Genomic DNA, 27,329 nt, shown 5'->3' on the forward strand with positions numbered 1-27,329 from the left:
TCAGACACTCAGGAACATTCACTGTCTTCTTGGTAAGCAACTCCCGTGTAGATTTGGCCTTGTGTTTTAAGTTATTGTCCTGCTGAAAGGTGAATTCATCTCCTAGTGTCTGGTGGAAAGCAGACTGAACAAGGTTTTCCTCTGGGATTTTGCCTGAACTTAGCTCCATTCTGTTTCTTTTTATCCTGAAAAACTCCCCAGGCCTTAACAACTACAAGCATACCCATAACATGATGCAACCACCACTATGCTTGAAAATATGGAGAGTGGTACTCAGTAATGTGTTGTATTCAGGACAAAAAGTTAATTTCTTTGCCACATTTTTTGCAGTATTACTTTAGTGCTTGTTGTAAACAGGATGTTTTTGAATATTTGTATTCTGAACAGGCTTCCTTATTTTCACTCTGTCATTTAGGTTAATATTGTGGATTAACTACAATGTTGTTGATCCATCCTCAGTTTTCTCCTATCACAGCCATTAAACTCTAACTGTTTTAAAGTCACCACTGGCCTCATGGTAAAATCCCTGAGTGGTTTCATTCCTCTCCAGCAGCTGAGTTAGGAGGAAACACCTGTATCTTTGCAGTGACTGGGTGTATTGATACACCATCCAAAGTGTAATTAATAACTTCACCAACCTCAAAGGGATATTCAATGTCTGCATCTTTTTTTTACCCATCTACCAATAGGTGCCCTTCTTTGTAAGACTGTAGAAAACCTCATTGGTCTTTATGGTTAAATCACTGCTCGACTGAGGGACCTTACAGATAGTTGTATGTGTGCGGTTGAGAGGAGGTAGTTAATAAAAATCATGATAAACACCATTATTGAACACAAAGTGAGTCCATGCTACTTATTATGCTACTCGTTAAGCACATTTTACTCCTGAACGCATTTAGGCTTGCCATAAGGGGTTGAATACTTATTGACTCAAGACATTTCAGCTTTTCATTTTTTATAAGTTTTTAAACATGGCAAAATACACAATTCCACTTTGATATTATGTGGTATTGTGTGTAAGACAGTAAAAAAGAATGACAATACAATCTTATTTTAAAGTCAGGTGGTAACACAACAAAATGTGGAAAAAGTCAAATTATTATAAAAAAACAATTTTAGAATAAAGCTGTAATGTTAAACCGCTGAGGGATGTAAATACTATCCAAATGCTCTTTACATAACATATGTTGTTAGTATGAGGGTTAATAAATCATTTATATAAACTCATATCAAATATCATTTTAAAATAGTTATTAATTGCATAATCTGACTGTGGGATCACATAGTGTAGCAGTAATAAGAGCTCATTCTCTGTGAGGTCGTCCCTGTCCCCGCTGTGAAGCATCAGACCCAGACATGTCTCCATGTATCTGTCTTCGTAGCTCCGCTATGTGAGCAGGACCGATGCGGCAGCACCCTCCTGTTGGAAGACACGACATCCTAGTTCAGGGATGGGCTACTTTGATGGGGGTCGGGGTTCACAAAATATCTGAACTCATCAGTGGCTCGCGGGTCTATGTACCCACATCCATATTCACACATGCAGTCAGAGCCGGCCTAGCCTTTTGGGGGCCCTAAGCAGTAAGAGCTGGTCCTAGCCTTTTGGGGGCCCTATCCATATCCACACATGCAGTCAGAGCCGGCCCTAGCCTTTTGGGGGCCCTATCCATATCCACACATGCAGTCAGAGCCGGCCCTAGCCTTTTGGGGAACCTAAGCAGTCAGAGCCGGCCCTAGCCTTTTGGGGGCCCTATCCATATCCACACATGCAGTCAGAGCCGGCCCTAGCCTTTTGGGGAACCTAAGCAGTCAGAGCCGGACCTAGCCTTTTGCGGGCCCTAAGTGAAATGATGTTGCCATGGGCTAATTTAGTACCTGTCAGTGACTGACATAACAGAAAAACTGTTGATGCACAACAACATTTTGAAATTGCATATTGTGTATTCTACTATTCTACCTAGCAACAGTAAATTGAATCCCCAAGAGTTCCTAAAAAACATTGATCTGTAAATTGATTCGTGGGCCTACAAAAAGGGGTTTGACCATCCCTGTTCTAATACAAAGACAACATTAGTTCATGCTGTTGTCTTACCTATAAGTGCACACCCTTGTTCCATCCACTCCAGACTCAATTCAGCTATTGAAGATATTCTGTTCTCTGGTTTTCTCCACCTTTTAAATGATAAAAAAAAGGTTCAAAATCAACACAAGAGATTCACTCAATATTCCCTTGAAACAATTGAGGAATCATCATGGAACTGTAGACTGAAGTGAAAAGTTAATATAGTCTAGATTTCTTATACAAGAGCAGACATCAGTGTGTAGCCAAATGATACAGTATGTATAGTACTCCTACCTGGATGTGTCAGGTCACAGACCTGTGTAAAGCCAAGGTCTTCGTCCCAAACGGCACCCTAATCCCTATTTAGTGCACTACTTTTGGACCAGAGACCTATGGAATAGGGTTCCATTTTGGGACACAACCAAGGTGAATTTAGTTTCACTCACCCAGTGTATGTATCCCACTCCTCTCCACTGTTGGGGTAAACCACCCAGCCGAGGCCTGGTCTCCTCTGTGTCCTGGCTGAGACTAGGAGGGGCTTGACCAGGGCTGGAGGACAGCAATTCACCCCTACAGCCACCAGCTGACTGGACCTACTGGCCAGCTGGACCGCCTCAGAGAAACGACTGCTGTCAGATATACACTGGCCGTCCTGAGGAGAAGATATCACTGTATTCTTACATCCCATATTTACAGCAACAAAACACTCAAACTGGACAGTTTTATCTCCATCTCTTCATTCAAAGACTCAATAACGGACACTCTTATTGACAGTTGTGGCTGTTTGTGTGATGTGTTGTTGTCTCTACCTTCTTGACCTTTGTGCTTTTTTCTGTGCCCAATAATGTTTGTACCATGTTTTGTGCTGCTACCATGTTGTGCTGCTGTCATGTTGTGTTGCTACCATGCTGTCTTGTCGACTTGCTATGTTGTCGTCTTAGGTCTCTCTTTATGTAGTGTTGTCTGTCTTGTCGTGATGTGTGTTTTGTCCTACATTTATATTTTATTTTTTAAATCCCAGCCCCCGTCCCCACAAGGCCTCTTGGTAGGCTATCATTATAAATGAGCATTTGTTCTTAACTAACTAACGAGAATCGATGTGTCTTTCCTAGATCCCTTGCGTCCTCCTTGCCTATTTCTCAGAATGCTTTGATAAAGAATGTTTAAGGGTAGGAACTTAGGAGACGAGGAGAGAGGACGGCGAGGAATCAAGGAAAGACAAATTGAGAAAGAGTCTTAATTACATAGCGAGAATTACCTTACAGGAGAAGGCCAGCCATGCTTTAGAATCTGGAAACTCTCTGAGCAGCTCCACCAGAGCTTCTGCCTCCTTGATGCTTGGGATGGTTTCCATGGCAATGAGATCGGCCCCTGCTGTAACTAGACAGTGGACCTGGGGGCGGTGCCAGGCTTTCAGTTCCTGGAGACACAGAGAGAGAGACATTTAAAAAATATGGGCACAATCAGAATGTGGACAAGATCAGGACAAAGGACACATGTTAGCAGTAGGTATAAACGAGGCTAGAGACTGAGTGCAAGACAGACCATAGGAACACTAGTCTATTATACTGATCAAAAATATAAACGCAACATGGAACAATTTCACTGAGTTACAGTTCATATAATGAAATCAGTCAATTGAAATACATTCATTAAGACCTAATCTACGGATTTCACATGACTGGGGCGCAGCCATGGGTGGGGAGCCAGGCCCAGCCAATTAGAATTTGTCTTTCTCCACAAAAGGGCTTTATTACAGACATAAATACTCCTCAATTTAATAAGCTGTCCAGGTGGCTGGTTTTAGAAGATCCCGCAGGTGAAGAACCCGGTTGTGGAGGTCCTGGGTTGGCGTGGTTACACGTGGTCTGCAGTTGTGAGGCCGGTTGGATGTACTGCCGAATTCTCTAAAATGACGGAGGCGGCTTATGGTAGAGAAATGAACATTCAATTATCTGGCAACTGCTCTAGTGGACATTCCTGCAGTCAGCATGCCAATTGCGGGCTCTGTCAAAATTGAGGCATCTGTGGCATTGTGTTGTGTGACAAAACTGCACATTTAAGAGTGGCCTTTTATTGTCCCCAGCACAAGGTGCACCTGTGTAATGATCATGCTGTTTAATCAGCCTCTTGATATTCCACACCTGTCAGGTGGATGGATTATCAAAGGAGAAATGCTCACTAACTGGGATGTAAACAAATTTGTGCCCAGAATTTGAGAGAAATGAGCTTTTTGTGCATATGGAACATTTCTGAGATCTTTTTATTTCAGCTCAGTAAACATGGGACCAACACTTTACATGTTGTGTTTTATATTTTCATTCGGTATTGATAATGATGAGTCAACCCTAATGTGAGTTCTTTCTTGGCATTGCCTGCCTTACCTCAACACTCATCTCCGCAGCGTAAGCGCCAGTGTACTCCGAGCCGTTGTGCATGAAGGCCCCGTAAGGTCCAACAGAGCCTGCAACCAGAGGCACCCTGCGATCTGAGAAGATAGCAAGATACCATGTAATGTACATTAACAACTCGGATCGTACAAATAAGAGCTTCAGAGACATCTGGATCATGTCCAAATTACAGGATCTCTGAGTGCCTGGCTGAGCTGGTAGGTCCTGAGCAGCTTAGCCAATGTTTACAATGATGATGAGAAAATAACATCCAATCGCTAATTAATAATAATAATAATTCATTGGATTTATATATCCTACTAACTGAGGTTCCTCAAAACGCTTTTCATAGTAGGGGAAAACTTACCTCATCCACCTTCAATGTTTACGGAGGCCTGGAATGCAATAGTTTTGTGTACAACATGAAGTTTGTAATTCGACTGAGAGGCCTGGAATGCAATAGTTTTGTGTACAACATGAAGTTTGTAATTCGACTGAGTGTCTGTGTCTTGCTTGCGTTCCACCTCTGGGCAGCCAAATGTTTTAGGAAGCCAAGCATGTATTCGGACCGGTGAAAAGAGTCTGAAAGTGAGTTTGTTTTGCGTCACCTGATGCCATAGTTATGCCATATATGCTGATATTGAGGCGAAAGTAAATAGCTGCATGTAACTCAGAAGAACATGAAATCGCTAGACTGCCTGTTTGTATCATGCTTATGTTTGCAATACTTACAAAGTTTGTACGAACAGGTCGATAATGTATTTTGTGTAAAACATTTAAATTTAGCTGAATGAAGCTTACTCCTCGCCTGAAAAAAATAACATGAATTTGCGCTTAATGAGGAATACAATAGTTAGAACAGTTTTGTACAACATTTAAGTTTGTAGGCTACACCAGTGACCGGACAATGTGTAGAATTGCAGGAAATTAACTCAAAAAGGTTAAAACATTAAAAAAAATAATACTCTGCTGTCAGGAGGGGGGGTGCTAAAAATGTGTGTGTGTGGGGGGGGGCAATAACATTTTGCTTCGAGCCCCCAAAAGGCTATGGCCGGTTCTGACTGCCTGTGTGGGTAATGGATGTGGTGTGCAGACCCGTGAGCCACTGTGCCCCCCCCCCATGATGAGTTCAGATGTTTTGTTGCCCCCCACCCATCAAAGTTTCCCTGGCCTAGAATGTTGGCAGGAACTCCACCTGTAACTCACCTGATGGAGGCTGGTCAGCCATAAAGTGTTTGACAGTCTCTCTGGCCAGAGTCACTCCTGACATGATGAGTTGGTTGGCCTGTTCAGGGGTGACGTCCAGGTGCCTGATGAAGCCCTCAACACTAGCCTGGTACGTGGCTGTAGTTATCACATCAGCACCAGCACACAGAAACCTAGGGAGAGACAACATCTGCAATGCTTTGCAACAGTAAAGGCAGAACTACAACAATAGTCTATGTTAAACAACTCACCTGTAATGAGCATCTTTAATAGCCTGTGGGTTAGTATGGAGCAGCCTTGCACTCCACAAAGGATCTCCCTGTATCCACGCAAAACATTCTCGTCACATATACAGGATGCGAAGTACAGGAGAATATTCATTACGCCAATTATGTTGCAAATATAATAATATATATATAAACATTTTAAATTTAATTGTACCTTTATTTAAAGTCAGTTAAGAACAAATTCTTATTTTCAATGACGGCCTAGGAACAGTGGGTTAACTGCCTGTTCAGGGGCAGAACGACAGATTTGTACCTTGTCAGCTCGGTAACCTTCCGGTTACTTGTCCAACGCTCTAACCACTAGGCTACCCTGTCGCCTCTACAATTTAACCACTAGGCTACCCTGCCACCTCTACAATCTAACCACTAGGCTACCCTGTCGCCTCTACAATTTAACCACTAGGCTACCCTGCCGCCTCAACAATCTAACCACTAGGCTACCCTGCCGCCTCAACAATCTAACCACTAGGCTACCCTGTCGCCTCTACAATTTAACCACTAGGCTACGCTGCCACCTCTACAATCTAACCGCTAGGCTACCCTGTCGCCTCTACAATTTAACCACTAGGCTACCCTGCCGCCTAAACAATCTAACCACTAGGCTACCCTGCCGCCTCAACAATCTAACCACTAGGCTACCCTGCCGCCTCAACAATCTAACCACTAGGCTACCCTGCCGCCTCAACAATCTAACCACTAGGCTACCCTGCCGCCTCAACAATCTAACCACTAGGCTACCCTGTCGCCTCTACAATTTAACCACTAGGCTACCCTGCCGCCTCAACAATTTAACCACTAGGCTACACTGCCGCCTCAACAATTTAACCACTAGGCTACCCTGCCACCTCTACAATCTAACCACTAGGCTACCCTGTCACCTCTACAATTTAACCACTAGGCTACCCTGCCACCTCTACAATCTAACCACTAGGCTACCCTGTCGCCTCTACAATTTAACCACTAGGCTACCCTGCCGCCTCTACAATCTAACCACTAGGCTACCCTGTCGCCTCTACAATTTAACCACTAGGCTACCCTGTCGACTCTACAATCTAACCACTAGGCTACCCTGCCGCCTCTACAATCTAACCACTAGGCTACCTGCCGCCCCAAGTTGCTGTTTGGAAAAATGTAATGATTACAACCCAGCTCTCTTTAGTATTACTCATAAAAATGCAATTTGTTGTATTTCACCTGTAATTTACAACCTGTTGATTCCAGTTCTGTTGCCAGTCCACCATCTACAATAAGTGGACCCCGACCAATATCCATTAAAGTTGTTAGAATATCCGTTTTGTCCATGGTCACTTACTGGTAGTCTCTCACTCGGCCATTTATCTTTGAATAAATTAAAGTAACGTTACTAAGCCGGTGCTGCACCTTGTCCTATTCGGGTAAAAGCAATATTGGTTATCTATTAAACATATTTAACTACCCCCATCAATGACAAAATCACAACAGAAGAAGTCAACCCACGTTTCGCAAGGGGTCATAGTTGTACTTCCGGAAACAACATTATTATTATTATTATTATTTTTTGCATTCGTTGCTAATTCTGTGCAAATTTGCGTCCTATATTTATGGAAAAGCCTCCAAGTTATTTATTTGTTGTCATTTTTTACCCGTGTTAAACATTACTGCGCATGTTGCTATGGTGATATGTTGTACAACGAAGCTAACTAGCTAACTGCTACAATAGCCACACGAACTGTCGTCATCGGGGATCTCTATCTAAAATAATGGTAAGATAAAGCATCGCTAGCTACCCTTCGTGGTTTCATGAATGTAGGTGCCAACAAAGCATTAAAATACATACTCTATACATGTTTTGAAATGCTGTACGATTTAGGTAGCAGTTAACCGTCGTTTGCGAACTTTGGCTAGCATAGCTAGCGCAATGACTGTAATGAATACGTTAACTAGCCAACCAAACAAAGTAACATGACTCATTTTTAAAATGTAACCTTTATTTAACTAGGCAAGTCTGTTAGGAAAAAACCTTATTTACAATGACGGCCTAGGAGCAGTGGGATAACTGCCTTGTTCAGGGGCAGAAAGACAGATGTGTACCTTGTCAGGGATTTGATCCAGCAACCTTTCAGTTACCGGTCCAACGCCCCAATGCAGGCAGAAACAAGATATGTTTATACTTTTAACATCATACAACCAAGCGATGTTACTTGGTCAGTTGAAATACTTTACGCAAATAATACAATTTTTGCTTGCTAACGTTAGGCTCCCCAGGTCATTGTGGTAAATTAGTTACCGTATTATCTACCGGCAGATGGCGTAATTTCCCGCAGATGAGCTGTGCAGGTTGTGTCGTCGACAGAAAGTCTGTCAGTAGAATCATGTTTGTTCTACTGTTTGGCCTCTATCGTCCCACAGTGTTATTCATAATTTAGAGCTGCTACGAAGGCGTTTGTGGGGAGAGGATAGTGACATAATTTAGAGCTGCTACGAAGGCGTTTGTGGGGAGAGGATAGTGACATAATTTTCTCCAACACTTACATGTATATTGTTTTGTCTTTCATATCATTGGCCATGGCTGGTCTCATCTGTCCATGACATGTCCAACTAGGAGACCAGTACAGTAAGTATGACCGTTAAAGTAGACTGAATTTGGCTGACCTGCCAATCAATCAGTTGACCAACTGCTGTGATAATGCACTGACTGGTTGAATGTGATGTGCATTCAGACTAGCTTAGAGGTACATTGGCAGATTCGGCATAATAAATGTGCTCACAAGGCCTGTATTCACAAAGCGTCTTATAGTAGTAGTGCTGATCTAGGATCAGTTTTGCCTTTTGGATCATAATGAATAAGACAGTGGGACTAGATAATTAGAGCAGCCCTCTGAGAAGCTTTGTGAATACGGACCAGTACCATTTTCTAAGCATGTTGTATTACTGTATAACAATCTCTTACCTAGTCTATCGCTCGCTGTACGTGATTCATTTTGAGGGGAATATTGATCTGCCTTAGTGCAAGCAGCAGCAGGAGATGTTTCCATTGATAGCACTGTGGGACAGCAGGTGTCTGAGAAAGAATGGTCCTTCTCTTCCCAGAGCTGGCTGAAATGAAGGCCCTGCTCTGCGTGGCTGGAGACCACATGGATCTAGTTATCACAACTTGGCCTGGCTAGCACAGATGTTAGTTTAGGCTGGGTGTACACTGCACGACTTTCAAAATACTAACATCGCTGAGCCTCTCACATGAAACTTTATTGTAGTTTTTTTGTCTTGCCAACGTAGTGGCGCGTATACTACATGATGTAGCAGAGACGGAGGGTCACACACTACACGATTCTTCACTTTGGTCGGGAGGATTCTCCATGTTAACCTTAACCCTCCTGACCATCCAGACACCTCCTAACCCTCCTGACCATCCAGACACCTCCTAACCCTCCTGACCATCCAGACACCTCCTAACCCTCCTGACCAACCAGACACCTCCTAACCCTCTTGACCAACCAGACACCTCCTAACCTTAACCCTCCTGTCCAACCAGACACCTCCTAACCCTCCTGACCATCCAGACACCTCCTAACCCTCCTGACCAACCAGACACCTCCTAACCCTCCTGACCATCCAGACACCTCCTAACTCTCCTGACCATCCAGACACCTCCTAACCCTCCTGACCAACCAGACACCTCCTAACCCTCCTGACCAACCAGACACCTCCTAACCCTCCTGACACCTCCTAACCCTCCTGACCATCCAGACACCTCCTAACCCTCTTGACCAACCAGACACCTCCTAACCTTAACCCTCCTGGCCATCCAGACACCTCCTGACCATCCAGACACCTCCTAACCCTCCTGACCATCCAGACACCTCCTAACCCTCCTGACCATCCAGACACCTCCTAACCCTCCTGACCAACCAGACACCTCCTAACCCTCCTGACCAACCAGACACCTCCTAACCCTCCTGACCAAGCAGACACCTCCTAACCCTCCTGACCAAGCAGACACCTCCTAACCCTCCTGACCAACCAGACACCTCCTAACCCTCCTGACCATCCAGACACCTCCTAACCCTCCTGACCATCCAGACACCTCCTAACCCTCCTGACCATCCAGACACCTCCTAATCCTTCTGACCATCCAGACACCTCCTGACCATCCAGACACCTCCTAACCCTCCTGTCCATCCAGACACCTCCTAACCCTCCTGTCCATCCAGACACCTCCTGACCATCCAGACACCTCCTAACCCTCCTGACCATCCAGACACCTCCTAACCCTCCTGACCAACCAGACACCTCCTAACCCTCCTGACCAACCAGACACCTCCTAACCCTCCTGACCAACCAGACACCTCCTAACCCTCACACACTACAAGATTCTTCACTTTGTTCGGGAGGATTCTCCATGCCACCACGCTGTCTCTCTAAAACAATGACGTGATTACATTGTTAACGTAGCTACAACGAGCTGTGGCAAAAAGCTGCCTCAAATGTTTTCAGGCAGACATTGACACTTGCCATATAGAGTTGAAATATCTTGCCAACATTTAGAATTGAATATCATTGCTTGTGAACTTCAGAGTTGTAACGATTTGTCACTTTGGTTAAAGTCATTGCTCCTGCTCGAGAGTATTCACATTCTGGGTGATGTGATACAACGTCTTCATCCCATTTCCTCTTCTCTGGTGAGCTCTTATTGGCTATTGCTGATCATCATTCTCAAAACATATAAGTCTTCAGTGTGTGACCCTATAGACCTTCAGTGGTGAACCTATAGACCTTCAGTGGTGAACCTATAGACCCTTCAGTGGTGAACCTATAGACCTTCAGTGGTGAACCTAATAGACCCTTCAGTGGTGAACCTATAGCCCTTCAGTGGTGAACCAATAGACCTTCAGTGGTGAACCTATAAACCTTCAGTGGTGAACCTAATAGACCCTTCAGTGGTGAACCTATAGCTCTTCAGTGGTGAACCAATAGACATTCAGTGGTGAACCTATAGACCCTTCAGTGGTGAACCTATAGCCCTTCAGTGGTGAACCTATAGCCCTTCAGTGGTGAACCAATAGACCTTCAGTGGTGAACCAATAGACCTTCAGTGGTGAACCTATAGACCTTCAGTGGTGAACCTATAGACCTTCAGTGGTGAACCTATAGACCTTCAGTGGTGAACCTATAGACCTTCAGTGGTGAACCTATAGACCTTCAGTGGTGAACCTAATAGACCCTTCAGTGGTGAACCTATAGCCCTTCAGTGGTGAACCAATAGACATTCAGTGGTGAACCTATAGACCCTTCAGTGGTGAACCTATAGACCCTTCAGTGGTGAACCTAATAGACCCTTCAGTGGTGAACCTATAGACCTTCAGTGGTGAACCTATAGACCTTCAGTGGTGAACCTATAGACCTTCAGTGGTGAACCTATAGACCCTTCAGTGGTGAACCAATAGACCTTCAGTGGTGAACCTATAGACCTTCAGTGGTGAACCTATAGACCTTCAGTGGTGAACCTATAGACCTTCAGTGGTGAACCTATAGACCTTCAGTGGTGAACCTATAGACCCTTCAGTGGTGAACCTATAGACCCTTCAGTGGTGAACCTATAGACCTTCAGTGGTGAACCTATAGACCTTCAGTGGTGAACCTATAGACCTTCAGTGTGTGAACCTATAGACCTTCAGTGGTGAACCTATAGACCCTTCAGTGGTGAACCAATAGACATTCAGTGGTGAACCAATAGACATTCAGTGGTGAACCTATAGACCCTTCAGTGGTGAACCTATAGACCTTCAGTGGTGAACCTATAGACCTTCAGTGGTGAACCTATAGACCCTTCAGTGGTGAACCTATAGACCTTCAGTGGTGAACCTATAGACCTTCAGTGTGTGACAGGTTTGTGTTTTATTTTAATAAAACACATCTTTTCGATCTTGTCTCATCGCTGCAACTCCCCAACAGGCTCGGGAGAGGTGAAGGTCGAGCCATGCGTCCCCGGAAACATGACCCGCTAAACCGCACTTCTTAACACTCGGCCGCTTAACCCGGAAGCCAGCTGCACCAATGTGTTGGAGGAAACATCATTCAACTGACAACCGAAGTCAGCCTGCAGTCGACCGGCCCGCCACAAGAAGTCGCTAGAGCTTGATGAGCCAAGTAAAGCCCCCCCGGCCAAACCCTCCCCTAACCCGGACCACACTGGGCCAATTGTGCGCCACTCTGTGGGACTCCCGGTCAAAGCTGGCTGTGACACAGCCTGAAATCAAACCCGGGTCTGTAGTGACGCCTCAAGCCCTGCGATGCAGTGTGTTAGACCGCTGCTCCACTCAGGAGGCCCGGGTTCATGATTCTGAAAGGACAGCAAACCGTAATGACCAACCTGCCCTCTAAATACACCTCTGCTGTCTTCAACCAGGATCTCAGCGATCACGTTCTCATTGCCTGCGTCCATAATGGGTCTGCGGACCACCCCTCATCACTGTCAAACGCTCCCTAAAACACTTAAGCGAGCAGGCCTTTCTAATCGACCTGGCCCGGGTATCCTGGAAGGATATTGACCTCATTCTGTCAGTAGAGGGTGCCTAGTTATTCTTTAAAAGAGCTTTCCTCGCCATCTTAAATAAGCAGGCTCCATTTAAAAAAAGGAAAACCAGGAACAGATATAGCCCTTGCTTCTCTCCAGACCTGACTGCCCTTAACCAGCACAAAAACATCCTGTGGCGTACCGCTTTAGCATCGATTACCCCCTTCGATATGTAACTTTGCAGGGAAGTTAGGAACCAATATACACAGGCAGTTAGTGTCACGTAGAGTAAGCCAGAAGGCTAAACTGGATAACCTAACCTCTATCAAAATAAAAAGATGGCGGAACCGCAAAAGTTCTTCTGTGCAAAGGTGTTTATTTACAAGTGATTCCGGAACAAAAAAACAACAGTACTGCCATCAACGTCTACCTTATGGGACAGCTTAAAAACAATGCTGCCCCATCCACAGCTCAATCCAAACTGCCCCTCCATGACTGAAAGAGAGGCTCCTTTTGTAGGGCTAGCCCCTCCCCTCAGAACAATTAACCCTAATTAATTAATCAATTAACAATAGAAACCTACATTTTCCATGAACTAAACATACTAAAGTATATACATTGCAACACGGTTTTAAACAATATCATAACATAACATTTACAACATTACATCACTACTGACAATATCTTTCAATATGCCCATATGCATTTATGAGCCATTTGGGACAGGCACTATAAAGCCAACCCAATTCCCTTAGCTCGGGTCCTTTTCCAGCAAACCCGGAAGCTACAGAGATGGAGAGAGAGGAACAGATCAAACAAACAATGCGCTCATCCACAACATTGATAAGTATAATAATTATTGTATCTCTCAAATATGAACATTGACAAGTGTGAAATGCATGCACCAAGACAGAAGTTAATTTGTGTGTCGACCCACATTGTTAACTTATAATGGCGCAGGGAGGAGTGATGAATATGTGTGCGTTAAAGAACCAAATGCTGCCCGCGGCCAGTGACGGACTTCTACGTCACAGTTAGGAAAGCAAAGGCTAGCTTTTTCAAACAGAAATTTGCATCCTGTAGCACAAACTCCAAAAAGTTTTGGGACACTGTAAAGTCCATGGAGAATAAGAGCACCTTCTCCCAGCTTCCCACTGCACTGAGGCTAGGAAATGATAATTAAGAATTTCAATAAGCATTTTTCTACGGCTGGCCATGCTTTCCACCTGGCTACTCCTACCCCGGTCAACAGCCCTGCACCCCCCACAGCAACTCGCCCAAGCCTTCCCCATTTCTCCTTCTCCCAAATCCAGTCAGCTGATGTTCTGAAAGAGCTACAAAGTCTGGACCCCTAAAAATTAGCAGGGCTAGACATTCTGGACCTTCTCTTTCTAAAATTATACGCCGCAATTGTTGCAACCCCTATTACTAGCCTGTTCAACCTCTCTTTCGTCTGAGATCCCCAAAGATTGGAAAGCTGCCACGGTCATCCCCCTCTTCAAAGGGGGATGACCGCCATCAATAAGAGACAATGCTGTGCAGCTGTATTCATAGACCTGGCCAAGGCTTTCGACTCTGTCAATCACCACATTCTTATCGGCAGGCTCAACAGCCTTGGTTTCTCTAACGACTGTCTCGCCTGGTTCACCAACTACTTCTCAGACAGAGTTCAGTGTGTCAAATGGGAGGGCCTGTTTTCCGGACCTCTGGCAATCTCTATGGGGGTACCACAGGGTTCAATTGGATTGGATGCAGCAAATTGGATGCCGTCTATCACAGTGCCATCCATTTTGTTACTAAAGCACCTTATACCACCCACCACTATGACCTGTATGCTCTAGTCGGCTGGTCCTCACTACATATTCGCCACCAAACCCACTGGCTCCAGGTCATCTATAAGTCTTTGCTAGGTAAAGCCATTCCTTATCTCAGTTCACTGGTCACCATAGCAGCACCCACCCTTAGCACGTGCTCCAGCAGATATATTTCACTGGTCATCCCCAAAGCCAATTCCTCCTTTGGCCGCCTTTCCTTCCAGTTCTCTGCTGCCAATGACTGGAACGAACTGCAAAAATAAGTTGGAGACATATCTCCCTCACTAACTTCAAGCATTGGCTGTCAGAGCAGCTTACCGATCACTGTAGCTGTACACTGCCCATCTGTAAATAGCCCATCCAACCAACTACCTACCTCATCCCCATATTTGTTTTTCTGCTCTTTTGCACACCAGTATTTCTACTGCACATCCTCATCTGCACATATATCACTCCAGTGTTAATTGCTATGTTGTAATTACTTCACTATTATGGCCTATTTATTGCCTTACCTCCTCACTCCATTTGCACACACTGTTCCTCCACTCCTCTCCTTTTATCTACTCCTCTTTCTTCTCCTTCATCTCCCTTCCTCTCCTCTCTCCTTCCTCTGTTCCTCTCCTCTCTCCTGTCCTCCCTTCCTCTCTGCTCTCCTCTCTCCTTCCTTTCCTCTGTTCCACTCCTCTTCTCCTTTCCTCTGTTCCTCTCCTCTCTCCTTTCCTCTGTTCCACTCTTCCTCTCCTTCCTCTGTTTCACTCTTCCTCTCCTTCCTCTGTTCCTCTCCCCTCTCCTTTCCTCTGTTCCTCTCCTCTCTCCTTTCCTCTGTTCCACTCTTCCTCTCCTTCCTCTGTTACACTCTTCCTCTCCTTCCTCTGTTCCTCTCCTCTCTCCTTTCCTCTGTTCCTCTCCTCTCTCATTTCCTCTGTTCCTCTCCTCTCTCCTTTCCTCTGTTCCTCTCCTCTCTCCTTTCCTCTGTTCCTCTCCTCTCTCCTTTCCTCTGTTCCTCTCCTCTCTCCTTTCCTCTGTTCCTCTCCTCTCTCCTTTCCTCTGTTCCTCTCCTCTCTCATTTCCTCTGTTCCACTCCTCTCTCCTTTCCTCTGTTCCACTCCTCTCTCCTTTCCTCTGTTCCTCTCCTCTCTCCTACCTCTGTTCCTCTCTTCTCTCCTTTCCTCTGTTCCTCTCCTCTCTCCTTTTCTCTGTTTCACTCTCCTCCTCTCCTTCCTCTCCTCCTCTCCTCTCTCCTGTCCTCCCTTCCTCTCTGCTCTCCTCTCTCCTTCCTCTTCCTCTCCTCTCTCCTTTCCTCTGTTCCTCTCCCCTCTCCTTTCCTCTGTTCCTCTCCTCTCTCCTTTCCTCTGTTCCTCTGTTCCTCTCCTCCTCTCCTTCCTCTCTCCTTCCTCTGTTCCGCTCCTCTCTCCTTTTCTCTGTTTCACTCTCCTCCTCTCCTTCCTCTCCTCCTCTCCTCTCTCCTGTCCTCCCTTCCTCTCTGCTCTCCTCTCTCCTTCCTCTTCCTCTCCTCTCTCCTTTCCTCTGTTCCACTCCTCCTCTCCTTTCCTCTGTTCCACTCCTCTCTCCTTTCCTCTGTTCCTCTCCCCTCTCCTTTCCTCTGTTCCTCTCCTCTCTCCTTTCCTCTGTTCCTCTGTTCCTCTCATCCTCTCCTTCCTCTCTCCTTCCTCTGTTCCGCTCCTCTCTCCTTTTCTCTGTTTCACTCTCCTCCTCTCCTTCCTCTCCTCCTCTCCTCTCTCCTGTCCTCCCTTCCTCTCTACTCTCCTCTCTCCTTCCTCTTCCTCTCCTCTCTCCTTTCCTCTGTTCCACTCCTCCTCTCCTTTCCTTTGTTCCACTCCTCTCTCCTTTCCTCTGTTCCTCTCCTCTCTCCTACCTCTGTTCCTCTCCTCTCTCCTTTCCTCTGTTCCTCTCCTTTCCTCTGTTCCTCTCCTTTCCTCTGTTCCACTCCTCTCTCCTTTCCTCTGTTCCTCTCCTCTCTCCTACCTCTGTTCCTCTCCTCTCTCCTTTCCTCTGTTCCTCTCCTTTCCTCTGTTCCTCTCCTTTCCTCTGTTCCTCTCTCCTTTCCTCTGTTCCTCTCCTCTCTCCTCTCTCCTTTCCTCTGTTCCTCTCCTCCTCTCCTTCCTCTGTTCCACTCCTCCTCTCCTTTCCTCTGTTTCACTCTCCTCCTCTCCTTCCTCTGTTCCTCTCCTCCTCTCCTTCCTCTGTTCCTCTCCTCTCTCCTGTCCTCCCTTCCTCTCTGCTCTCCTCTCTCCTTCCTTTCCTCTGTTCCACTCCTCCTCTCCTTTCCTCTGTTCCTCTCCTCTCTCCTTTCCTCTGTTCCACTCCTCATCTCCTTTCCTCTGTTCCACTCCTCTCTCCTTTCCTCTGTTCCTCTCCTCTCTCCTTTCCTCTGTTCCACTCCTCTCTCCTTTCATCTGTTCCTCTCCTCTCTCCTTTCCTCTGTTCCTCTCCCCTCTCATTTCCTCTGTTCCTCTCCTCTCTCCTTTCCTCTGTTCCTCTCCTCTCTCCTTTCCTCTGTTCCACTCCTCATCTCCTTTCCTCTGTTCCACTCCTCTCTCCTTTCCTCTGTTCCACTCCTCTCTCCTTTCCTCTGTTCCTCTCCCCTCTCCTTTCCTCTGTTCCTCTCCTCCTCTCCTTTCCTCTGTTCCACTCCTCTCTCCTTTCCTCTGTTCCACTCCTCATCTCCTTTCCCCTGTTCCACTCCTCCTCTCCTTTCCTCTGTTCCACTCCTCTCTCCTTTCCTCTGTTCCACTCCTCTCCTTTCCTCTGTTCCACTCTTCCTCTCCTTCCTCTGTTCCTCTCCTTTCCTCTGTTCCACTCTTCCTCTCCTTCCTCTGTTCCTCTCCTCTCTCCTTTCCTCTGTTCCTCTCCTCTCTCCTTTCCTCTGTTCCACTCCTCTCTCCTTTCCTCTGTTCCTCTCCCCTCTCCTTTCCTCTGTTCCTCTCCTCTCTCCTTTCCTCTGTTCCACTCCTCATCTCCTTTCCTCTGTTCTTCTCCTCTCTCCTTTCCTCTGCTCCTCTCTTTTCCTCTGCTCCTCTCTTTTCCTCTGCTCCTCTCCTTTCTCCTTTCCTCTGCTCCTCTCCCCTCTCCTCTCCTTTCCTCTGCTCCTCTCTCCTCTCCTTTCCTCTGTTCCTCTCTTCTCTCCTCTCTTTTCCTCTGCTCCTCTCCTTTCCTCTGCTCCTCTCCTTTCCTCTGCTCCTCTCCTTTCCTCTGCTCCTCTCTTTTCCTCTGCTCCTCTCCTTTCCTCTGCTCCTCTCTCCTCTCCTTTCCTCTGTTCCTCTCTTCTCTCCTCTCCTTTCCTCTGTTCCTCTCTTCTCTCCTCTCTTTTCCTCTGCTCCTCTCCTTTCCTCTGCTCCTCTCCTTTCTCCTTTCCTCTGCTCCTCTCCCCTCTCCTCTCCTTTCCTCTGCTCCTCTCTCCTTTCCTCTGTTCCTCTCTTCTCTCCTCTCTTTTCCTCTGCTCCTCTCCTTTCCTCTGCTCCTCTCCTTTCCTCTGCTCCTCTCTTTTCCTCTGCTCCTCTCCTTTCCTCTGCTCCTCTCTCCTCTCCTTTCCTCTGCTCCTCTCTTCTCTCCTCTCCTTTCCTCTGTTCCTCTCTTCTCTCCTCTCTTTTCCTCTGCTCCTCTCTTTTCCTCTGCTCCTCTCTTTTCCTCTGCTCCTCTCCTTTCTCCTCTCTCCTTACTCCTCTCCTCTGTTTCCCTTTCCTCTGTTTCCCTCTCCCCTCTCCTTTCCTCTGTTCCTCTCCTCTCTCCTTTCCTCTGTTCCACTCCTCATCTCCTTTCCTCTGTTCTTCTCCTCTCTCCTTTCCTTTCCTCTCCTTTTAGATTAGTAACGTTAGTTAACCATGTTCCTATCATCAACATACTTGTGGATATTGGATAGCTAATTGCCGTTACAATTGTGGCAGCAATATTATAGATGTAATTGATGTTAACCTTCAGAACCGTGTTGAGCCCAGACAGATGATCTATTTACCAAGAAAAGTGAATGTGCTTTACATTTTATTGAAACTATGTTTGGTAGAAATAGGAGGTTTCTTTCGTGCGGCGGTCAGTGATTCTGCTGTGGATCAGCACCAGATTTAAATGAAGGCAGAGGAAACACTGACCCACCCTACTGGGGAGCCAGGTCCTGACAGGCCAATCACATGGTGACCCACCCTGACCCCCCCTACTGGGGAGCCAGGTCCTGCCAGGCCAAACAGATGGTGACCCACCCTACTGGGGAGCCAGGTCCTGACAGGCCAATCAGATGGTGACCCACCCTGACCCCCCCTACTGGGGAGCCAGGTCCTGACAGGCCAATCAGATGGTGACCCACCCTACTGGGGAGCCAGGTCCTGACAGGCCAATCACATGGTGACCCACCCTGACCCCCCCTACTGGGGAGCCAGGTCCTGACAGGCCAATCAGATGGTGACCCACCCTGACCCACCCTACTGGGGAGCCAGGTCCTGACAGGCCAATCAGATGGTGACCCACCCTGACCCCCCCTACTGGGGAGCCAGGTCCTGACAGGCCAATCAGATGGTGACCCACCCTGACCCCCCCTACTGGGGAGCCAGGTCCTGACAGGCCAATCAGATGGTGACCCACCCTACTGGGGAGCCAGGTCCTGACAGGCCAATCACATGGTGACCCACCCTGACCCCCCCTACTGGGGAGCCAGGTCCTGACAGGCCAATCAGATGGTGACCCACCCTACTGGGGAGCCAGGTCCTGACAGGCCAATCAGATGGTGACCCACCCTGACCCACCCTACTGGGGAGCCAGGTCCTGACAGGCCAATCAGATGGTGACCCACCCTACTGGGGAGCCAGGTCCTGACAGGCCAATCAGATGGTGACCCACCCTGACCCACCCTACTGGGGAGCCAGGTCCTGACAGGCCAATCAGATGGTGACCCACCCTGACCTCCCCTACTGGGGAGCCAGGTCCTGACAGGCCAATCAGATGGTGACCCACCCTACTGGGGAGCCAGGTCCTGACAGGCCAATCACATGGTGACCCACCCTGACCCACCCTACTGGGGAGCCAGGTCCTGACAGGCCAATCAGATGGTGACCCACCCTGACCCCCCTACTGGGGAGCCAGGTCCTGACAGGCCAATCACATGGTGACCCACCCTGACCCCCCCTACTGGGGAGCCAGGTCCTGACAGGCCAATCAGATGGTGACCCACCCTGACCCCCCCTACTGGGGAGCCAGGTCCTGGCAGGCCAATCACATGGTGACCCACCCTGACCCCCCCTACTGGGGAGCCAGGTCCTGACAGGCCAATCAGATGGTGACCCACCCTGACCCCCCCTACTGGGGAGCCAGGTCCTGACAGGCCAATCACATGGTGACACACCCTACTGGGGAGCCAGGTCCTGACAGGCCAATCACATGGTGACCCACCCTACTGGGGAGCCAGGTCCTGACAGGCCAATCACATGGTGACCCACCCTGACCCCCCCTACTGGGGAGCCAGGTCCTGACAGGCCAATCACATGGTGACCCACCCTGACCCCCCCTACTGGGGAGCCAGGTCCTGACAGGCCAATCACATGGTGACCCACCCTGACCCACCCTGACCCACCCTACTGGGGAGCCAGGTCCTGACAGGCCAATCACATGGTGACCCACCCTGACCCACCCTACTGGGGAGCCAGGTCCTGACAGGCCAATCACATGGTGACCCACCCTACTGGGGAGCCAGGTCCTGACAGGCCAATCACATGGTGACCCACCCTACTGCGGAGCCAGGTCCTGACAGGCCAATCACATGGTGACCCACCCTGACCCCCCTACTGGGGAGCCAGGTCCTGACAGGCCAATCACATGGTGACCCACCCTGACCCCCCCTACTGGGGAGCCAGGTCCTGACAGGCCAATCACATGGTGACCCACCCTGACCCCCCCTACTGGGGAGCCAGGTCCTGACAGGCCAATCACATGGTGACCCACCCTACTGGGGAGCCAGGTCCTGACAGGCCAATCACATGGTGACCCCCCTACTGGGGAGCCAGGTCCTGACAGGCCAATCACATGGTGACCCACCCTACTGGGGAGCCAGGTCCTGACAGGCCAATCACATGGTGACCCACCCTACTGGGGAGCCAGGTCCTGACAGGCCAATCACATGGTGACCCACCCTACTGGGGAGCCAGGTCCTGACAGGCCAATCACATGGTGACCCACCCTGACCCCCCCCTACTGGGGAGCCAGGTCCTGACAGGCCAATCAGATGGTGACCCAACCTGACCCCCCCTACTGGGGAGCCAGGTCCTGACAGGCCAATCAGATGGTGACCCACCCTACTGGGGAGCCAGGTCCTGACAGGCCAATCAGACTGATGGTTTAAAGCATTGTTGTTGATTTAGACCATCAAATTTGTGAATTGTTTTCTTCTTCGTGTTGCTAAAATGCTGTCAGTTCTACTTTAAATGTAACAATGTTTCACACACAAGTTTATTTTCCAATAGATGGCTGACAGCAGCACTGCAGTGAAAAACACAGTTCCACTCACCAGATGATGCTCATTCGAAACTTAATTAACTTCTTGTTGAAAGTTATTCTTGAAAAGGGAGAAGCTAACAAATGAGCAACAACATCCTCTTTGATTACATTTGCTGCAGCTGCAAAATATCCGGTCCCACCCATTTTCCCACCCGATCCTTCCCAAGTCAAAATGTGATCGGTTGATTCCACTGTCACTCCAACATTTTGCCCTAATACAGTTGAATGGCAGATGCCTTTATCTAACTTCTGTTGGCCTAGCCAATGGCTGACTTAGATAGCTCAGTTTATCTGCCCAGAGACCAGCAAAGAAAAATCCTGATTGGATCTTTTTTCCCCTCTTCAGTGTTAACCCTTTCCTTTCCAACAAAAACTGCCGAGATTAAGTCAGAACATAATTGAAAATAATAGTTAATTATAATATTATTATAATCATTGTTGTATAAATCCTTAGCCCTTTGTTGAAGGCCCAGTGGCTCTATTTTCCCCCAGCATGCATTATTTCACTATTCTAATGTCTAAAGAACCCAGATGTTGTTCTGAAATATGAACACAGAAATACTGGACGTTTTGAACTGTTATTATGGTCCTGATTTGACAAAATTACAATCATTACATTTACATTTACATTTAAGTCATTTATAGCAGACGCTCTTATCCCCTCTGGTCATGGTCTCCCCACTCCCCTCTGGTCATGACTCTGTCTCCCCTCTGGTCATGGTCTCCCCACTCCCCTCTGGTCATGGTCTTGACTCTGTCTCCCCTCTGGTCATGGTCTCCCCACTCCCCTCTGGTCATGGTCTTGACTCGGTCTCCCCACTGGTCATGGTCTCCCCACTCCCCTCTGGTCATGGTCTTGACTCTGTCTCCCCACTCCCCTCTGGTCATGGTCTTGACTCTGTCTCCCCACTCCCCTCTGGTCATGGTCTTGACTCTGTCTCCCCACTCCCCTCTGGTCATGGTCTTGACTCTGTCTCCCCACTCCCCTCTGGTCTTGGTCTTGACTCGGTCTCCCCACTCCCCTCTGGTCATGGTCTTGACTCTGTCTCCCCACTCCCCTCTGGTCATGGTCTTGACTCTGTCTCCCCACTCCCCTCTGGTCTTGGTCTTGACTCTGTCTCCCCACTCCCCTCTGGTCTTGGTCTTGACTCGGTCTCCCCACTGGTCATGGTCTCCCCACTCCCCTCTGGTCATGGTCTTGACTCTGTCTCCCCACTCCCCTCTGGTCTTGGTCTTGACTCGGTCTCCCCACTGGTCATGGTCTCCCCACTCCCCTCTGGTCATGGTCTTGACTCTGTCTCCCCACTCCCCTCTGGTCATGGTCTTGACTCTGTCTCCCCACTCCCCTCTGGTCATGGTCTTGACTCTGTCTCCCCACTCCCCTCTGGTCTTGGTCTTGACTCGGTCTCCCCACTCCCCTCTGGTCTTGGTCTTGACTCGGTCTCCCCACTCCCCTCTGGTCTTGGTCTTGACTCTGTCTCCCCACTCCCCTCTGGTCATGGTCTTGACTCTGTCTCCCCACTCCCCTCTGGTCTTGGTCTTGACTCGGTCTCCCCACTCCCCTCTGGTCATGGTCTTGACTCTGTCTCCCCACTCCCCTCTGGTCATGGTCTTGACTCTGTCTCCCCACTCCCCTCTGGTCATGGTCTTGACTCTGTCTCCCCACTCCCCTCTGGTCATGGTCTTGACTCGGTCTTCCCACTCCCCTCTGGTCATGGTCTTGACTTGGACTCGATTTACCCAGTGACCCTAACCCTACCCGGTCTTGGTCTTGAACACAACACTTGTAACCTGCATCCTTAACCTCTGTTAGATCATTAGGGTCCGTTAACCTGTGTTAGGTCACTGTGCTAGGTCACTGTGCTAGGTCACTGTGCTAGGTCACTGTGCTAGGTCACTGTGCTAGGTCACTGTGCTGGGTCACTGTGCTAGGTCACTGTGCTAGGTCACTGTGTTAGGTCACTGTGTTAGGTCACTGTGTTAGGTCACTGTGTTAGGTCACTGTGCTGGGTCACTGTGTTGGGTCACTGTGTTGGGTCACTGTGTTGGGTCACTGTGCTGGGTCACTGTGCTAGGTCACTGTGCTGGGTCACTGTGCTGGGTCACTGTGCTAGGTCACTGTGCTAGGTCACTGTGCTAGGTCACTGTGCTAGGTCACTGTGCTAGGTCACTGTGTTGGGTCACTGTGCTAGGTCACTGTGCTAGGTCACTGTGCTAGGTCACTGTGTTAGGTCACTGTGTTAGGTCACTGTGCTAGGTCACTGTGCTAGGTCACTGTGTTAGGTCACTGTGCTAGGTCACTGTGCTAGGTCACTGTGCTAGGTTACTGTCTGACATCCCTCTGCTTCTCACTGTTGTCTTCAGGAGGAGCGTTTTGCCTTCCTGGCAGAGTGGTATGACCCCAGTGCTGCTCTCCTGCGCCGCTACCAGCTGCTGTTCTACCCCAAAGATGGCTCTGTGGAGATGGTAAGCATTAGGCTAGGTAATCACATGGTCCAGTGGTGTAGGCAGGCCAGGGGCTGATATAATCACACGGTCCTGTGGTGTTGGCAGGCCAGGGGCTGATATAATCACATGGTCCTGTGGTGTTGGCAGGCCAGGGGCTGATATAATCACACGGTCCTGTGGTGTTGGCAGGCCAGGGGCTGATATAATCACACGGTCCTGTGGTGTTGGAAGGCCAGGGGCTGATATAATCACATGGTCCTGTGGTGTTGGCAGGCCAGGGGCTGATATAATCCCATGGTCCTGTGGTGTTGGCAGGCCAGGGGCTGATATAATCACATGGTCCTGTGGTGTTGGCAGGCCAGGGGCTGATATAATCACATGGTCCTGTGGTGTTGGCAGGCCAGGGGCTGATATAATCACACGGTCCTGTGGTGTTGGCAGGCCAGGGGCTGATATAATCACATGGTCCTGTGGTGTTGGCAGGCCAGGGGCTGATATAATCACATGGTCCTGTGGTGTTGGCAGGCCAGGGGCTGATATAATCACATGGTCCTGTGGTGTTGGCAGGCCAGGGGCTGATATAATCACATGGTCCTGTGGTGTTGGAAGGCCAGGGGCTGATATAATCACACGGTCCTGTGGTGTTGGCAGGCCAGGGGCTGATATAATCACACGGTCCTGTGGTGTTGGCAGGCCAGGGGCTGATATAATCACATGGTCCTGTGGTGTTGGCAGGCCAGGGGTTGATATAATCACACGGTCCTGTGGTGTAGGCAGGCCAGGGGCTGATATAATCACACGGTCCTGTGGTGTAGGCAGGCCAGGGGTTGATATAATCACACGGTCCTGTGGTGTAGGCAGGCCAGGGGCTGATATAATCACACGGTCCTGTGGTGTTGGCAGGCCAGGGGCTGATATAATCACACGGTCCTGTGGTGTTGGCAGGCCAGGGGCTGATATAATCACATGGCCCTGTGGTGTTGGCAGGCCAGGGGCTGATATAATCACATGGCCCTGTGGTGTTGGCAGACCAGGGGCTGATATAATCACATGGTCCTGTGGTGTTGGCAGGCCAGGGGCTGATATAATCACACGGTCCTGTGGTGTTGGCAGGCCAGGGGCTGATATAATCACATGGTCCTGTGGTGTTGGCAGGCCAGGGGCTGATATAATCCCATGGTCCTGTGGTGTTGGCAGGCCAGGGGCTGATATAATCACATGGTCCTGTGGTGTTGGCAGGCCAGGGGCTGATATAATCACATGGTCCTGTGGTGTTGGCAGGCCAGGGGCTGATATAATCACACGGTCCTGTGGTGTTGGCAGGCCAGGGGCTGATATAATCACACGGTCCTGTGGTGTTGGAAGGCCAGGGGCTGATATAATCACATGGTCCTGTGGTGTTGGCAGGCCAGGGGCTGATATAATCCCATGGTCCTGTGGTGTTGGCAGGCCAGGGGCTGATATAATCACATGGTCCTGTGGTGTTGGCAGGCCAGGGGCTGATATAATCACATGGTCCTGTGGTGTTGGCAGGCCAGGGGCTGATATAATCACACGGTCCTGTGGTGTTGGCAGGCCAGGGGCTGATATAATCACATGGTCCTGTGGTGTTGGCAGGCCAGGGGCTGATATAATCACATGGTCCTGTGGTGTTGGCAGGCCAGGGGCTGATATAATCACATGGTCCTGTGGTGTTGGCAGGCCAGGGGCTGATATAATCACATGGTCCTGTGGTGTTGGAAGGCCAGGGGCTGATATAATCACACGGTCCTGTGGTGTTGGCAGGCCAGGGGCTGATATAATCACATGGTCCTGTGGTGTTGGCAGGCCAGGGGCTGATATAATCACATGGTCCTGTACTGTTGGCAGGCCAGGGGCTGATATAATCACATGGTCCTGTGGTGTTGGCAGGCCAGGGGCTGATATAATCACATGGTCCTGTGGTGTTGGCAGGCCAGGGGCTGATATAATCACATGGTCCTGTGGTGTTGGCAGGCCAGGGGCTGATATAATCACATGGTCCTGTGGTGTTGGCAGGCCAGGGGCTGATATAATCACATGGTCCTGTGGTGTTGGCAGGCCAAGGGCTGATATAATCACATGGTCCTGTGGTGTTGGCAGGCCAGGGGCTGAGTGTGGGGAGGATGCTGTTTCTTTAGATATATTTCTGCTCTCCCTTTTTAATCTTACATATTGTCCTCTGTCTGAGCTTCAGCCTTGTACGATGTAGAATCTGTATCTTGCGTACACAGAAGTTACTTAAAATATACTGAACAAAATTATAAACGCAACATGTTAAGTCCCCTGTTTCATGAACTGAAATAAAAGATTCCAGAAATGTTCCATACGCACAAAAAGCTTATTTCTCTCAAATGTTGCTGTGGGACCTTATATACTGTAGATAAGTGTTTGCCTTTCCAAATCATGTCCAATCAATAGAATTCATCACAGGTGGACTCTTATCAAGTTGTAGAAACATCTCAAGAATGATCCATGGAAACAGGATGCACTTGAGCTAAATTCTGAGTCTCATAGCAAAGGGTCTGAATACTTACATAAGGTTTTTCTGTTTTTTATTTGTAATACATTTGATTTTTTTTTTTGCTTTGTCATTAATGGGGTATTGTGATGTCATTGTGGTGTATTGTGATGTCATTATGGTGTATTGTGATGTCATTATGGTGTATTGTGATGTCATTGTGGTGTATTGTGATGTCATAATGGGGAATTGTGATGTCATTATGGTGTATTGTGTGTAGGTTGATGAGGAAAACATTTCATTTAATCCATTTTAGAATAAGGCTGTAACGTAACAGAATGTGCAAAAAGGGAAGGGGTCTGAATACTTTCCGAATGCACTGTGAATACCCTGACTGTTTCCCTTCAACATGTGAATACCCTGACTGTTTCCCTTCAACGTGTAAATACCCTGACTGTTTCCCTTCAACATGTAAATACCCTGACTGTTTCCCTTCAACATGTAAATACCCTGACTGTTTCCCTTCAACATGTAAATACCCTGACTGTTTCCCTTCAACATGTAAATACCCTGACTGTTTCCCTTCAACGTGTAAATACCCTGACTGTTTCCCTTCAACATGTGAATACCCTGACTGTTTCCCTTCAACATGTGAATACCCTGACTGTTTCCCTTCAACGTGTAAATACCCTGACTGTTTCCCTTCAACGTGTAAATACCCTGACTGTTTCCCTTCAACGTGTGAATACCCTGACTGTTTCCCTTCAACGTGTAAATACCCTGACTGTTTCCCTTCAACGTGTAAATACCCTGACTGTTTCCCTTCAACGTGTAAATACCCTGACTGTTTCCCTTCAACGTGTAAATACCCTGACTGTTTCCCTTCAACGTGTGAATACCCTGACTGTTTCCCTTCAACGTGTGAATACCCTGACTGTTTCCCTTCAACGTGTGAATACCCTGACTGTTTCCCTTCAACGTGTGAATACTCTGACTGTTTCCCTTCAACATGTAAATACCCTGACTGTTTCCCTTCAACATGTAGATACCCTGACTGTTTCCCTTCAACATGTGAATACCCTGACTGTTTTCTTCAACATGTAGATACCCTGACTGTTTCCCTTCAACATGTGAATACCCTGACTGTTTCCCTTCAACATGTGAATACCCTGACTGTTTCCCTTCAACATGTGAATACCCTGACTGTTTCCCTTCAACATGTGAATACCCTGACTGTTTCCCTTCAACATGTGAATACCCTGACTGTTTCCCTTCAACATGTGAATACCCTGACTGTTTCCCTTCAACATGTGAATTCCCTGACTGTTTCCCTTCAACATGTGAATTCCCTGACTGTTTCCCTTCAACATGTAGATACCCTGACTGTTTCCCTTCAACATGTAGATACCCTGACTGTTTCCCTTCAACATGTAGATACCCTGACTGTTTCCCTTCAACATGTAGATACCCTGACTGTTTCCCTTCAACATGTAGATACCCTGACTGTTTCCCTTCAACATCAATGTTGCAACATGTAACATACAAAGTGCATGTTAGTTTAATGTTTAAACTACTTTGTTTACAAGTCATATCCCCATTTTGATAGATTCCTCTGAGAAAACTAGTGTCTCAATAATGTCTAGAATAGAGCC

At 48.1% G+C, this 27,329-nt stretch overlaps 2 protein-coding genes across 2 annotated transcripts in view; one reads left to right on the forward strand and one right to left on the reverse strand.

The window, feature by feature from the left end:
• Positions 1 to 934: 934 nt before the first annotated feature.
• LOC135524850 (homocysteine S-methyltransferase-like) lies at positions 935 to 7,420 on the reverse strand. The gene is made up of 8 exons (XM_064952711.1): positions 7,140 to 7,420; positions 5,910 to 5,977; positions 5,659 to 5,831; positions 4,447 to 4,550; positions 3,321 to 3,482; positions 2,509 to 2,714; positions 2,093 to 2,172; positions 935 to 1,420 (listed from the first exon to the last, which is right to left on the reverse strand). Exons 1-8 carry the CDS (start codon positions 7,245 to 7,247, stop codon positions 1,305 to 1,307), a joined length of 1,017 nt encoding a protein of 338 aa, XP_064808783.1. The 5' UTR covers positions 7,248 to 7,420; the 3' UTR covers positions 935 to 1,304.
• A 157-nt stretch (positions 7,421 to 7,577) lies between these two features.
• nme7 (NME/NM23 family member 7) overlaps positions 7,578 to 27,329 on the forward strand; it is a 115,446-nt gene continuing 95,694 nt past the window's right edge. The window contains exons 1-2 of the mRNA XM_064952846.1: positions 7,578 to 7,687; positions 23,115 to 23,216. Of these exons, the coding sequence (XP_064808918.1) occupies positions 7,685 to 7,687; positions 23,115 to 23,216 (105 nt within the window). The 5' untranslated portion in view covers positions 7,578 to 7,684. The remainder of the gene's footprint in view (positions 7,688 to 23,114; positions 23,217 to 27,329) is intronic.

This window comes from Oncorhynchus masou, chromosome 31, assembly GCF_036934945.1.
Source record: "Oncorhynchus masou masou isolate Uvic2021 chromosome 31, UVic_Omas_1.1, whole genome shotgun sequence".
In the NCBI taxonomy this organism is placed as follows: Eukaryota; Metazoa; Chordata; class Actinopteri; order Salmoniformes; family Salmonidae; genus Oncorhynchus; species Oncorhynchus masou.